The sequence below is a fragment of the Phoxinus phoxinus genome (genome assembly GCF_949152265.1).
Source record: "Phoxinus phoxinus genome assembly, chromosome: 22".
In the NCBI taxonomy this organism is placed as follows: domain Eukaryota; kingdom Metazoa; phylum Chordata; class Actinopteri; order Cypriniformes; family Leuciscidae; genus Phoxinus; species Phoxinus phoxinus.
In genome coordinates, this window is record NC_136897.1 from 13,722,651 (window position 1) to 13,738,842 (window position 16,192).

Here is a 16,192-nt window from a genome sequence, read left to right on the forward strand (position 1 = left end):
AATGTTGAAAGTGCTCCTTATAAACTAAAGAAATAACTTTTTTATGAAGCAAAACTAGTTGGTCCATTTACTGATTCTGTTCATGTATTATTGCATAATCTTGTGTTTTAGTTTAAACTATCCACACTCAAAGTACATTCATTGAGACAAATCTGAGATGTTTTTGAATGCTGGAGCATTTTTGATGGTTGTGTTTATTCACCTCAGATGCCATTGAAGGTCCATGGAGCCCTTTTGAGGTTTGCGATAAATTGACAGACAATGCTTGAATGACCAGAATAATAAAAATAAAGAATGTTGGTTATGTGAGACTCGCAAGATCCTTTAAGAAAAAATTACATATTGATCATATCCTACATCCAAAGCACCTTAAATGTGAATGCACAACCTCCTGTTTATCTGATATGCTAATTCTATCCCCTATCCTGTAGTGTGATCACAACAAAGAAGAAAACTGTTTAGCATCAGCACTTTTCTAGACTCTTTTCATTACATTCCCACATTGTCTAAAAGTCCACCTTCGTGGCCCTAAGCCTCCCCAGCAATCGTTTTCTGTCTCTCATGAAATTGATAATGGCTCATGCTAATTGCTGTTGTCTGGTCAGAGCCTTCGACGCGAAGAGACACAAGATGCCCTCATTAGCATTCTAATTGAATGGAATACCATCCAATCAAAGATGCATAGGGACTGTTTGTGGATGAATTACTTCCAATTGACAGGCGTGATAAAAGAAAGGTTCATTTTTATTTTTACGAAGTGAATGTTTCTCTCTTTTGTGTTGATTTGTCAAACTTTGACTGATTAAACAGTTGCAATTAAAGATTTTTGTTTATATATCGACCAGCTTTTATTCTGCCAAAATCAATATAACAGGCTTTTATTCCAGTCCCACAGTGCTATATTATTAACCAAATTATCAAACGTGAGGATTTTCATTGTTGTCATCATTGTTTGTCCTTACTTGTCATAAAATCTCTCGCCTGCACTTACTCTGTTATGTGACCTCTTGCCTCTAATTGTACATGCAGTTTTTCAGTCATCTTGGATTGCTGGAATTGTGCAATTTATCTTTTAAAGATGCTGTGTTGGAGGCATCAGGTATCCACAACACTTTCAATATTTTGAGACATTTTAACAACACTATAAATCATGTTAGAGCTATGGAGGTAATACTTTCCACTTATCTTGCTTTGCAGCTGTCTTTGGAATAGAGATGCCATTGCAGTGATGTTTTGAATGGGTGCTCTGGAACCAATTATAATAAAGGAAGTACTTCTTTTGGGATTACGGAGTGAAACACAAAGTAAATTGAGAGACTTTTCATTGTTTAATTGGGTATTGTTGTAGCAACATGTGCGTGTCTGTCTATTTTAAACTGATATTACTCCAAGAGAAAAGACAAATGATAAGGTAGGCTGTAAGTTTTTGAGAAAACCTACCAGTTTTGCCCTGATGTGGATTGGTGTAATTTGTAGTAGTGAAAAGCACATTTTTCTTAAGGTGTGTCTTTAGCCCCGTTGTTCCCTATAGGCTATATGATTTATCCCTGTTAAAGGAACACGCTGACTTTTTGGGACTTTAGCTTATTCACCGTATCCCCTAGAGTTAGATAAGTCCACATACCCTTCTCATCTCCATGCGTCCCGTAACTCTGTCTGACGCACTCACTGCTAGCCTAGCTTAGCACAAAGACTGGAGGTAAACGGCTCCAGCTAGCATACTGCTCCCAATAAGTGACAAAATAACGCCAACATTTTCCTATGTACATGTTGTGATTTCTATAGTCTCAGCGTGTACAAATAGCAAGGTCACATGAGACACAGCCATCTTCTAACCGTACTCTCTGCTCCTCACCACGGGGCTTCTCGGGTGCTGCGAGCAAATCACTCCGCAGAAGTAGCAGTGCTTCGACTTCTGAGAACATAGTTCCCAGTATGTATACGTATGAATGGACTTATTTAACTCTGTGGGATACGGTGAATAAACTAAAGACCCCAAAAGTTGTTCCTTTAAGTTAATTGTTAAACTAATATGCGTTTTATCTTTAATAATTGAGATTATCAAATGTATTATGAAAATGTACTGTCTAAGAAAAGATTTACTCTGATCTCAATAGTTTTATTTAATCTCAAACTTGCCATAACAGCTATCATAGCCAGACACTCTTATGTAAACTTCTTTTATTATTATTATTGCAGATTAGGTGTTTTAAAACCTGTTAAGCTTTGAGTAATCCTCTCTAAAAATCCATGTCTATTTCACCCAAGTAAAAGTCAGTAGTCTCTTTCACATAATCATTTATTCAGACAGCACAGGAGTTTGTAGAGCTCGAAATGTAGGTCACATTCACATATACACAACTATGCCTAAAACAGAATGTCATAATGTTATTTTTTCGAGTTTAAATCAGATTTTACTATGATTGTAAAGGTGAGACATGCTAGATGATGATCAAGGCACGGTTTCCCCGCCTTTTTTTTATTATTCATGTGTCCTAAGCATTATACATCAACACATGCCGTTATCTCTGACAGATAAAGGACGCCTCATCTTGTGCTCTTAGTAATAACCTTGGGATTTTGTTTCGGCTCACCTTGTATTTCTTCCCACGCTATACCTCATATTAGTTCACATAAATCTGACCTATATAAAATCTGACAGCACAATTGTATTCAGATCTAAAATGTGTTTAGAGAAAATCAGTATAGCATGTAATCCTCTTTGAAGAAAGTCCGTTTTGATTATAGAGAAATCCAGATTGCTACACAAGCAAATGTGTTTATCAAAGCCAAGGTTATCTTTGAGTTTGGAAATCTTTTTTGCTTTTTTGCATTTAGGACCCCTACTCACTAGAGTTTACAATGGATGTCGCATCACAACGGCATGGTGTCAAAACATGCAATGCAGTGACGACCCATAAGTTGAAGGCTCAATTCCACTTGATTTTAAATTTCACTTCAAGTGCAGCATCAGAGCCAAAGTCCCTTTCAAAATGAGTCTGTTCACTCTGAGACATCGCAGTGTCATCAAACTATGACTTTGCAGATTGATGATTGACTTTTATTTGGAAGGTGGACCTTGCTTTACTAGAGCAGCCATGTTGGGTTTTATTTGTTCCCATTTCTCCCATTCATTGTAGTTGCACATCTCTTATCTGTCCTTCATCTGTAGAGTAGATGCCTGTTTTTTTTTTCTCACTGGGTTTACAAAGTGAATTTTGTTTTATTGTAACTTTTGCAATAAAAAAAAAACATAGTCTAGCCAAATATGAATTGCTGTTCCTGTGTAATCATCTGCCTCTGCACATATACAACACCAACAATATTATATTTGCATTTTAACTCAGAACTGGAATTCAAGCCACCTATATTTGTGGCATTTCATTTTCTATCAATGCACACTAACTTTCTTTTTACGAAATAGTCTTTGAAAGGCTCTTTCCCCAAGATGAAAAACATTCAAAGTTTTTATGCTGTTTGAAATGGTCTGAAAAGCTTGGCTTTGCCTCAGACTCACTATAAGTGCTGGTCAAAACATCTCGGTGATTGACTACAACAAAATAAGAGTAGCTGAAAAACAGGGGTCTGACATTCTTGGAAACCCTGTGAATGATAGATTACTGACCTTAGCAATGCCGTGATCAATACTGTAAAAAAGCAATCGAAACAACCAAGGATTGTTTTTTAGACTCACCCGTATCTGATAACCCCTACATCTGATAATGCAGCCCAGCATGCTTTTGTCATTCATACTGTTACCTGAATTCCTCCTCCTGCATCGACCGAGAGTTACTGATCTCACTTGAATTTATCTCCCAGTATAGCCAATCACACACACACACACACATAAACAGGAACAGAAGGCAAGGCCACCGAGGGTGGACTCTTCTGTGACAATCATGTGGCAGGACCGAATGCGCAGTTGCCCCCAGCAGTCCGTTGGCTGTAACTCTTCATCCTGTGGCGCCACGTTTCTGTCACTCAACACTCCATAAAATCCTGGTCGGGTCCCCAGCACAATAACATCATCCACCATTCTCTAGATTAGACCCTTTTCGCTGGGATTTCATCAAGATAATGCATGTTTTGTGTGCGTGCCATGACACGCTAATTGCAAGCCATTAGTGAAAGCATTTGGCAAGCTTCAGAAGAAGGCGTCTTATGCATACAATCTTAGATTTCTGTAACAGTGAGTTCATTGTCACCCCACTCTGTTCAACACAAATAGTGCTTTCTGTTACCCACAATTTATCTTCCTGTATTTGTTTTTTGAATGAAAGGAAGATAGATTACTCTTTTGTGATTAATGGACATCTTCTTTTTACTACTGTTCTAAAGGGGACACACTAATTCCAGTTTTTTTTTTATTGCTTACACACTAAAAGTGGTCATTTGAGGCCCACTCAGTGAAACCGTTCACTCATACACCTAATACACCAAATCTACAAGCACATTATCTGCTTTATGCTCAGTTTGAAATTAAAAAACAAAACTTTTTGGAAAATGCTAAACAGTTCTCTACATTATACACTCTTTCAAAGCTATGAATGCTCTTGTGTTTCATCTGGAAAACACTGCCATTTAAATGCCAAACTCATTTACCGATTACCTACGCCCAATGAGCATGTGTGAAAACACTTATACCTAATTTGTTCACTTAGAAATCCATACTCAGTGTTTTGAGAATTAAATTATTTTTATCCCTTTGCATTTCTGTTTATTTTGTAAATATATACTGAATATGCATACAAGTCAAATCACTTTTATTTCTCTAGTGCTTTATACAATACAGAGTTTCAAAGCAGCTTCACAATAGTAACAAATTCTGTTATAAATCAGCTCTCTAACAAGCCATAGGGCCCTATTTTAATGATCTAAGTGCATGGTCTATAGCGCACGCCGCAAGTGCAGTTAGGGCGTGTCAGAATACACTTTTGCGAAATGACGGGAAAAATGGTTTGCGCACCAGGCACATGGTCTAAAAGGGTTGTTTTAGACAACAACCCTATTCTCTTAAAATATTTTTTAATTCACTTATTTGCTTTAAAAAGTATTTTAAAATGTAAATGACGTCATACACATCGTACGACCAGAGATACTGCTTTACGTCAATCCTTCAGTCACTTTGGTGCTTTCACACTCTGCACTTTCTTTTCTCTCGAGGCATCGACAACACAGCTGACAGGTAAATACACGTGCTAGAAGAGTTTTTGCTAGAAGACATTCTGATCCCACTTCGGATGCCACGATGCCATCAAGCGGTATCTCTGGTCGTAATCAGTCCTTCACTGACAAATCAGCATTCATTATAATGAATGAATGCTAACAGCATTTTTAGAAGAGTTAAGATAGTTTTTGCTAGAGATGCGTGATGTTTTGCATGTAGAGTTTGTGTGTAGAGTTATGAGAAAAGGAGCCATAGTTTCAGAAATTGTGTAAGCAATAAAAAAAAGAGCTAAAATTAACACTATAAATTACTATAAATTCCCTTGTCATTTGAGGAGTAACAAAAAGCTTATAAATGTTAGTAATACATATGTAACTGTCCATCACTTATTTATTTGCCAAACAACTGTAGTTTTCTTCAAATCTGCCAGTTATGGTGGGTTTCGGATTCCACAACAGCTTTGGCCCCTTTTGATGCATCGTCAACATTGTTCAGCATTCTCATTGGTTTGGTGGCATATGGGTGATTTCATGCTCAAGGAAAGCTGTCCACGAATGTGCTGTTGCTGCCAGATCTCGATCACCACAAATCACGTCGTATTTGATACAAAACTAACTAGACTAAATCAAATTTAAAAGAGAGTCATAACTGAAATGATTTTTGTAGCATTTCAGTGTTTCGATATGGATTTATTATTATTTAATAATATTTACAAAAAACATATGAGGCATTAAAGATACCCACTGTGACTGAGCTTATATACAGTAGGGACATATACTGTAAATGAATACGTGAAATCGATTGGCTGGGAACATAACATTTGAATGAACCAATCCGAACGCGGATAGAGTTTCATGGCTGAACTATTCATATGTGTTTGTACATATATTATATATACGTATACATCCTGTGATTCTTTTCAAGACTATTATTGAACATCTGGAAGCCTGTCTCGACTTCACAGTACGATTGGTCGAGTTCTACCAATAACTCTGATATATAGTACACACAAATATAGGTAGTTGAAGTCTGAACATTTCGCTTGCATTCCCAATCGTGCCTTTTTATGTTTTAGGGTTTTTTGTAGTTTGAGTAACAGAGTTTGGGAGCAGAGTTCCATTTCGCCACTGGCAGAAACATAACATTTCTTTCATGTAAGAGTTTCACTTTTATGTCTAACTTCACTTAAACACAATCCAGTGCCCATTTCACAGTAATAAAAAAGAGCTCCTGCCCTCTTTGTCTCTTATATGTGTTGCAAGCGCTAAACACTAAAATGTAGTCATTACACCAAGGGGTTTTTCCTCGCAAAATGAAATGAAATTACTTCTGTAGTAAATGCAACTCACTTTGTGTTATATCAGTCATGCATTCACTCAGATTTGATTGCTTGCGTTCACTGTAATCATGAATGGGCAACAACAACAAAAAAGACATGTTTTACTTCTATAATGAGTTTTGTAGCTATTTGTGGACCATTTTCCAGCCAAATGCATTGCATTCGAAACACCACAGTGCCTTTCACTAGATTAAGTAATTTACTGGCATTAACCATCTTAGATTTGTGCTTAACCACACAGAGATCTCATCGATTGAATAAAGAGCACAGCACAGGTGATCACAGATGTTGGAGAGCATTCATCACCATAGCATGTGCGCAACGGCCGGGATCTTCTCCCACACCGGAGGCCACAATGTGATTTCAGGCGCTCCATTCCTGTATTAGTGATGCTGTCTGCACAAGCACATGGTTTATCACTTCAGCTGGCAATCAATTAGTTCCCAATCAATAGCCTCTCGCTGGCCAACAGGCAACAAATTAGCGGCCTCTCTCCTCTCACACTACACTTGTTTATCCCGTGAACTTGTTTTTCATCGGGAATCTAACCTGCTCCGCTGGCAGCGAATGCTCAAAGTTTTGCCACGTGTATCCAGGTGTTTAAGTAAACAAATATTTCATGAGATAAACATTTAAGCCTTTTCAGTACTAGACAAATTGATGTTCGAGTGTTAAAAAAGGGTCACTTAGAGGGAAGCACAAAAACAGAGTACACGCTAAAAGCTGTTCATTACTGGTATTCATTTAGAAAGCAGTGATGTCCATTTCTGTCATTCGAAGATAATGACTAGTTGCTGTACAACAGGAGAGATTGAGCTCCGTAGCATCAGGATTATATTTAGAATGGTCTTATTCAGTGGTGGTGTTTCACGAAAACCTGGGATATGGCATAATTCCCCCTGGCCATGCAACAGACATTCCCAAGTACCGTAACCACATTATATCTAAACAAAATGTGTTAAAAAAAATCCACCATACTAAGAGTCCACAACGTGTCCACAACAATTTTTGGGACTTTTAATGTGTGTTTAAAGTTTCTTTGTGTCCTTTAAGGTCCACAATTTTCGCACGTTAAAAAATTAATGCGACCTCACGTTGTCAATCACGTTTACACACTGAATCCAAAACTTTCACCGTCATAAGAAAAATCGTTTCGGGTTTAATTCGTTTTTCGCATCCGTAGCATGCATTTAGGAGAGGTGTTTTAACAATTCAGAGCCACCGTACAAGCGGTCCGTTAATTATTTTCACAGAAATTGTTGGCCTTCTTTTTAATATGTGGCTCCAGGCTCGCTAGTAAAGCATCAAACTGAGCCACTGACATCCTGAAGTAAACTTTGAATTGCTCTGGATAATCCCGCAGCTCCTTGATAATGAGGTGAAACTCTCCTTCCTCTCTACGCAATCTCAGGATTTGATGGACCCAATTTTAAGAAGAGAGAGGACAACTAAATCATCCACACTGCTTGAAGACTCCATTTTGTATTGTTTTGCGATTTTTTTTTTCGTGACTGATGAATTAATACGCATCGGACTCAGTGTGCAAGGTTTCTGTGCGTGACGAATTTTTAGGATTACGAATACGAACGCAATTCAAGCCTAAGACAGCCTAAATTTTTCTCACCTGTGAAAGGTTATCCTATTTCTTCTGGAATTTAAATCTTGATGGTTTCACAAACAGAAGCTGTGCAATGTTGTGGCATCATTGATTCTTACAGTGAGTGACGACATGCTGACCGTTCCAAGATGCCAGGCATGCCGACGTATTTGGAGAGTTTGAATGTAGCATCTACATATATACAGTATTACATGTCTATGGTCCAAACCCACCAACCAGACATTGTCATGAGAGATTTTTAAAATGGTTTGATAGCACATAGAGTTAACAGCATTAAAAATAAAACACGTCTTACTTTTTGTCGCAGTGCAGTTTTTATTCCATAAGTGGGTAGTTGCGAGGTCGGAGCAGTGCATAGATAGTGACAAGCTCATTTAAATAAAAAAATGTTACCAACTCTTTTCTCCACAGACATGAACATTAAGTGACTTTAGTATGTTGACAGCTAATCCAGCGTGATTAAGTTATGCAATTAACTGTGACTGCACAACAACAGTGTTCCAAACTGGAAGTCAAATCTTGATTTATTCACAGAGAAAATTATTAATAGGAATACTTTTATGCAATAATGTATACATCTGGTGGGTGTGATTGTGTTTTTATATGCTCATGTAAAATCTGCCATGTGATTTCTACAGTTTAGAAAAAAAGTATTTTAATTGACAAAAACACAGGTAAAGAACTACACTACCCACAATCCTGAATCCAGGGATCCAATCAAATTCTGTAAAAAATTTCTAACCTCCCCAACTCAAAATTTTCTAGTGACTGGTCACATCTAAATTTTTTAATTGGCCCAAGTGAAATTCTGATCATTTAATTGTATAAATTTAATTGTGACCAGTCATTAGACAATTTTGAGTTGGGGAGGTTAGAATTTTTTTACAATCAAGAGAAGTCGCCATTAAGATCGTACAGCAGTGCCCATCATGAGAAACCTCCCATATTCATATGATTTATCCCTAGGAACCTACTAATGTTCAGATCTGTTCTTCTAAAAAATATTTGGATTATCTTTAATGAGCATTATGATTAGTTGTTTTTGCCCCCTGTTTTGTCTGAATGCCAGGGTATTGCAACTGCCATACTCTGTCATACTTGAACGCCGCCCCTGGTCTTATTTATGTGTGATTGCCACTGCAGATACTTTCAGTCGATCGCAGTATTACTGTTTCAATTTAAATTGGATGCATTAGGCAAGAAAGTTGCTCATCCTCTCTGTCCTCTCATGTTAAAAAGCTCCAGTGCGCCACCATCTGTGCAGCAACTGCAAACCTCTCACATTATCCACAGTGACACCCATCTTGTTGTTTTTTAAAATAATCTTAGTCTTATTCATCTATTTTGTCTCTTCTTTTTATAAATGTATCAGCCGTTCCAATTCCACTTCTCTGCAAATGTAATTTCCAAAGGTCACCTTCTCTGAGAATAAATTATCTCCACAATGCAAGGTCATTCTCCGTCTTTCAGAACGAGATAACAGTTTTGTTCACATATTTGCCTCTCTCTCTCTCTCTCTCTCTCTCTCTCTCTCTCTCTCTCTCTCTCTCTCTCTCTTTTTTTTTTTTTCTTTTTTTCTTCTTCACACAGCATTCTCTCTGTCCGCTGTCATTTTATCTTCGTACTGTGACAAATTTCAGTTTAATGGCATGTTTTGTCAAATACAAATATTCATTTTGCAGCTGTGCAATTATCTCAGGTACATCTTACTGTATGCAGTGATTTTTGCCATTCATTGATTCAGAAAAAAATAACAGCTTTAGCACACAGACTCTAACTAAAATAACTGTATACAGTTAATAGTGGGAAACATTTGGGAAAGTGTCTAGCCATTCTATGTTATGGACTATGGACAATTTTATAAAATGTATCAAATAAACTCTCATAAAACACTTGTGTTATTTTAATTTATCCAAAAACTATGACCAGCAGTGTACATACTGTACATCTGAAGAATATATATAGACAGTCTATGTGATATATAATCATGATCATATAATAATGTATTATTTATTTTATTTTTACAAAGTTATAAGCTTAAAATAAATGAAGGCAAGGCATTGTCTTCATAAAATGAAATGTTTAGTTTGAAATTAAATTGCCCTGAAATGCTACAAAAGCCCGTTGTTGAAGAAACACGGTCTATGCCTCTGATCTTCCTCAAATGATTGTGCACATGTACAATCTTTCTTTTTGCTACCTCTGATCATGTGTGGGTGGCATGTAATAGGATGTGGACGTTCTCAGTCATGGGATCACTGTGATCACAATGGCATGGTAAAAGCCTGCTCATTTGCTAATGGTCTTTAGGCAATGCTGTTTGTTTCACATCAGCTGAGTGGACGAGCAGCTTCGTTTGCTGTGGCTGTCTGCCAGTGCATCTCTCTCTCTCCTCACTTACCCACAGGTCTATTCAAGCTCAAATATATAAACAATGATTTTGCCATCTCGTTATCATTGCAGACAGAGAAATTAAATATTGATTCTCCTCACGGGGAAAAGGAATTGCAGTGCAGATATTACCTATTCTCCCTCTTTCTCGCCGCTCCCAAGCTGTTTCTGCTGTCACATTTTACCTCAGGAATTTGTGGCTAATTTTGACTTTAATGGCTTTTGCTGCCTATGAAGATGAAGGAGTCCACTTTTTTTCAGAATGAAGCACCGAATGTTACAGTAATCCATGCACAGCGCAAAAATAGACACACAAGGGAGAATAATGTGTTGTACATACTATAGGGCAGGTATAATTATTGTGCAAATCATTTTGCCACATAATTAATATTAATGAGTCAAGCTGATAATGCACTTTATTATGTTCCCCAGCTACTTTTCAGGCCACTATGTTCCTGTGGACCTAATCATGTATGAATGAAAAAATAAGTGGTGTGTTTATTCAGGCAAACTAACTATTTACAAGAACATATAACAGTCATAAGGTGCATATTATCTACATCTTATTCATCTCATTCTTATTTTTTAAACAATAGCAATATGTGAGAACAATAGTAACTTTGCTATTGGGTTTGTTCCCTTGTTTATATTTTTGTTTGTTTGTTTGTTTGTTTTTGGTTGGTTGAACTTTAATGAGGCATGCTAAACTGATGGGTAAAGCTCCTAAATCAGAGAGTATGAGTATGAAATTCAGCATGTTACAGAAACCTATCGAATGTTTATATACATTAAAGGGCACCTATTATGGAATTTTGAAATTTACCTTTCATGTAGTGTGTAACATAGATCTAAGTGAACAAAAACATCCTGCAAAGTTTGAAATATGAAAGTGCACCGTATATAAAGTTATTGTCTTTCAAAAGTGAGAGTCGACTCTGAGTCATTTTTATGAATCGTTAGAAGACCGAAGCTTTTTCTCTGACTAGATGACGTCAACTTGTCAAGTTATTTGAATACGATACGCCCACTTATTGCGCTCCAAGGCCAGGGAAAATATCAGGGCGACGAGACGCTGTGTTCTGAAGTGCGGCTCAAAAGCAAACTTTTTTCATCTGCCCAAGGAGGAGCATTTGAAGACTAAGTGGCTACAATTCACTATACCACAGAAGTATAGTCCGAGCCTTGTGCTTTGTTCGCGTCATTTTGAAGACGATTGCTTTTTAAATGCAATCAAACTTGGATTCGCGAGCTGGCTGATATTGAAGGAAGGTTCAGTTGTGTATTTGCATCAGCTTCCTCCGTATCACTGTAAGTGTTATTAATAATTTTTGCTTTTATATTTTATGTAGCATGCTTAATAATTATTTTGTTTGTTGTGTAAGCACCGTTTAGCTTCTAGGTCTTCAATGACAATTGTATTGAGATATGTGAAGTGTTTGTCGTTGTTTTCGGAGTTGTCTAAAGAATAGAGTAATACCTCGTAGTAACATAACTGCATTTTTTTTGTGTGTAAAAACGTTATGTTTATGCATCGGGCTAACGCAAACAAAGACTGATTGTGCTTTTACAATATGAACTCTGGGCTATGCTCGCTAACATAACATTAAATTCTTTATATTATTTTTCGTTTTTTACTACAAACTATAAAGCAGTGGACTATAATCATTATTATAATACAATTTAATTGATAAAAGCATCATTGTACTCCGTGTTAAAAATAAGTATTATCTCTGTAAACACTGCTGGGTCATCTGACCAATCAACGCAGATTAGCGTCGCGCAGAGGAGGGGTTTGAAAAACGAGTCGTTGAACGAATCATTTGGGAGTCGGTGAGCAAATCAGGTAAAAATAAATGCATATTATACGAAAACAAAAGTGTTTTTTGTCATTGCATGCATGTAAAACTATTGTTGGGGACTCCCACAACAACATTAGGAACATTTTAAATGTCATAATAGGTGCCCTTTAATATCATGAAAGCCTGAACAAAATGCCCCAGAAGGGCAAAATATGACAATGCTGCATTAAAATATGTGTAGTACACAAAAATGTTTTGTCTAATAACCTAAACATTGCTTTGTGGGGTAACATCTTGTTTTGATCAAGTCAAAAATATTACTTAATATTACTGAAATAACTTGATTCTGTTGAGTTGCACGAAAGTAGAAATATCTCCTTTAAAAAAACAGTTATACATATCCCCTTTTTATATGGGATTTTAGAAAGATTTTAACAACATACCTTTCTCCCGAGGACGTCATTTTACTTTATAAATATTTTCTCCAAATAAATATTAATTATTTTAGAAATTAATAAATAAATATGAATGCATTTAATAATAAAATATTATTAATATTTATTAAAGATTTTTTATTAATATTGTATCAGTTTGACTTTTTCATAGTGAAAGATTTATTAGAAATATTCCCTAAGCCTCCACACCCGGAAACCGAGTCTGGCTTTTTTCTTTTTTAACAAGAGTTGCAAGGAGGGAGTAAGCATGCTGCACAATATTTTATTTATTTTTCTTTTTTGTTTGTCTAAGTACATTCTGTTTTTTTTGTAATATGTATAACACACATAATAAAATATAATTATAGAGTTAAACCATGTCAAACCAATCTATTCTGGAGATAATTTGTGTTTGTCTGTGTGTTAAATAAGTTGTGTTATGAAGCATGTAACAAAATAGTTTTTTTATTCCTCAGCGGTAGCACTGTAAGTCCAGCAGCGGCTGTTTTATGTTTTTCAGGGCCTGTCTGATATGAATTACTCTGATGACTGTTTTTGGTCACAGTTGATTGTAACACTGCAGTCTGTATTTTCCCTTCCATTATGCTTTCAAACTGTGTTTGTATAGATTTACATTGATTTTGGCCCTGTCAGTCATCATTTGCACTTGTTTGAGGTTTACGTAGCTGCATGTATTTCTGTGAACGTTGACAAACAGTAATATATATATTGTAGCTCATGTCAGTTGCTGTACAACAGAACAGAATCTGTTCATTTAGCAGTAGTTTCGCGATCAATACAGTTAAATCTGTAGGTCATTAAATAGCCAAGGGCCAGTTTCAACCAAAACAGATTAATCCTAAACCATCACTCAATGAGAAATCAATATCAGTTTAGGATTTAGGCAGGGCTTTAGTGATGCACAATTATATGCAACTACAAATTAGATTTAAAAGCACATTATTATTGTTGTGTTGAAACAAGAACAATCCTACAGGTGGGATTAAATGAGCTATTAAATAAAAAACAAATTTGATTATCTTAATACTCATATTTTGTGCACATCACATATTAAAAATACTTAAACACATTAAAATCGCATGCCAGTGAAAAACTTTCCAATCCCAATATATCCCAATAACATTTCATCACAATATATATCTTATAGTGATACTTTTTTATTATAAAAGCTCCTCACTTAAATGCATTCCTCACATTTCACTCTATAACATACTTTAGATTGCTGTATATCCTCACAATGTCAAATTGTTACCATGCATGTGTGTTTATCTTTCAGAGACATTCGGTGAGTTGCAGTAGAGGAGGTGGTTGTCCTGGTCCGAATGTCAGCTCGCTGCAGACACCTGGAGATGCCAGCTTTTTCTCTAACCAGCTTGCTGTCCCCACAGTGGAGTTCACATACTCAGAGTTCGCTAAAATAGAGGTACATGCAAATGTGTGCAATATAAGCACATTGATAATCCAATCATTCATTAAATTCACTTTAAGTTCAGATGACGTTAACAATGAGCAACCGTTCCCTGCACAGTGTCCACAGATAGGGGAAAATATTTTCAAAAGGCTGACAAATGAATAGCCTAATGGACACCATACGTTTCAAATGCTCAACATTTTCCCATACTCGAGCACTATAATGTGATTCATATCATATATTTAAATATGATCCTTTCATGATAAATATAGTATGGTGATTATCTCAGACATCCAATGTAATAAATTGAGTTGAACATTTTGATCTAATCATGTCATCAAATCGAAAAGTCAGCCAGCTATTTATTATCACATCAAACATTGTGCCTAGCCCAAAGTGCAAGTGCTTTTTACCCCAAATACCATACTTTTACGGATTCTTTAGTTATTTAAAGTTGTTGATTTGATTACTTTGAACAAAACCTGTATTAATGAATGGTAAATTTACCATTCTCATTTGCTACATAAACCTGTAACATAAAAAAAAAAACATTGAGTATCATATCAACTTCATGTCAAGGATCAGCCAAATATACACTAGCATAGTGAAATGTGGATGTTTAGAAAAATGTTTGTGCCATATAGAGTAAAAAGTTTGTAAAGTTGAGTAAAATGTAATCAAATGGGCCTTTACCACTGTGTGCTTCTTGCCACATTTACCCTATAAGAAAAAAAGACGTGTTGAAACCCTGTTGTTTTATACAGTATACAGTGGTGCAATTATTGCTTGTGACTTGAGTGATCCAGTCCAATTGGATCACTTTAAAATTCAAACGGGTTTCACTCAGGCATCTACCCGGAGTTAGCAAGCATTCCCAGAGACCTGCAAGAGGCCTGACCCTAATGCTTTCCTACACTTCGGTGTGGATTCTCTGGTTTAGCACAGGCTGTCACATCGTTCCTCTGCACCCTCTTTGCCTCATTATGATACGTGAGGAGCAGTTTCCTGTCACATAAAATTACCTTCCATGTTCCTCTGTCACACAGAAGCACGGTCAAACCCCAGGACTCCTTTACAAGCGGCATCAATGTTGCGTTCCATCTGCCACAGCCCTGATGTCTTATCCGTTATGTCTTCTCAGATGTCACATGCGAGTGTATCCCAGGAGAAACAAGCTCTCTCTTCCTTTAAAATAAACACTCAGGAAGCTTGTCTACTAAATTGCATACATATGTCCACTTTTGTTTTTATTGTACTTCATCTTAAATGTTTTTATGGTGCATTTTTGTACTTCCTCACCACAATGGAGATGTAAGAGTTAAACATTTCACACACAAAGTGACTCTTTTCCTCTCTCTGTACAGTACATCTTTCAGCCTCTGTCTCACGCTGTGGTGGTTGACACTTTCTGCATGCTGACTTGTACATCTGTCTCATCCGGCACACATGCCTGGCTAAGCATTTGCAGTGCAATGCTGGTGTGCCTTAAACTGTGAATGTAACCTTTTCCTGGCATTCAAGCCATCAGGCTGCATTAGCACTGGGGGTGGCTGGTGTGTTTTGGAACAACACGGTCTGTGCTGTGACATCCAGCTCCCAGCATCCCTGCTTCTGTTCTGTGCCGCGTGCCTCCGCCCCAGGAGCCGTCGCTCTCCCAGCTAGCAAAATCAAAATGACGTGTGGGCCTTCTTATGCTAACAATACCTACAGTGCCTGAGAAAGGGAAAAAAAAGACTCTTTGATGTCAGTTAACTTAAATGTAAGTGAAACCAGGGTCATTATAGTACAAAAACACATAGAACTACATTGTTACACTTTAAAATGAAAACGGAAAATACAAAAATAAAAACTAATTCTAAATATTTTGAGAACTATAATAGAATCTCAATTTTACTGAAATAACACAGAGTTAAACATCTCTACAGGTGAACTGAATTTACAATAAATAAATAAAATAACTTGACCTAAATTGAGTTTATTTAGAACTTTACAACTTGATACTTTACGGGCTC

The 16,192-nt window shown here is 36.6% G+C and overlaps 1 protein-coding gene across 8 annotated transcripts in view; it reads left to right on the forward strand.

Moving 5' to 3' along the window:
• naaladl2 (N-acetylated alpha-linked acidic dipeptidase like 2) overlaps positions 1-16,192 on the forward strand; it is a 321,301-nt gene that overhangs the window by 229,672 nt on the left and 75,437 nt on the right. For all 8 annotated transcript variants that reach the window (XR_013795866.1, XM_079597224.1, XM_079597227.1 and 5 more), the window contains one exon: positions 14,046-14,192. Coding sequence is in view for 7 of the 8 variants with exons in the window: in XM_079597224.1 (XP_079453350.1) it covers positions 14,046-14,192 (147 nt within the window). In the remaining variant the exon portion in view is untranslated. The remainder of the gene's footprint in view (positions 1-14,045; positions 14,193-16,192) is intronic.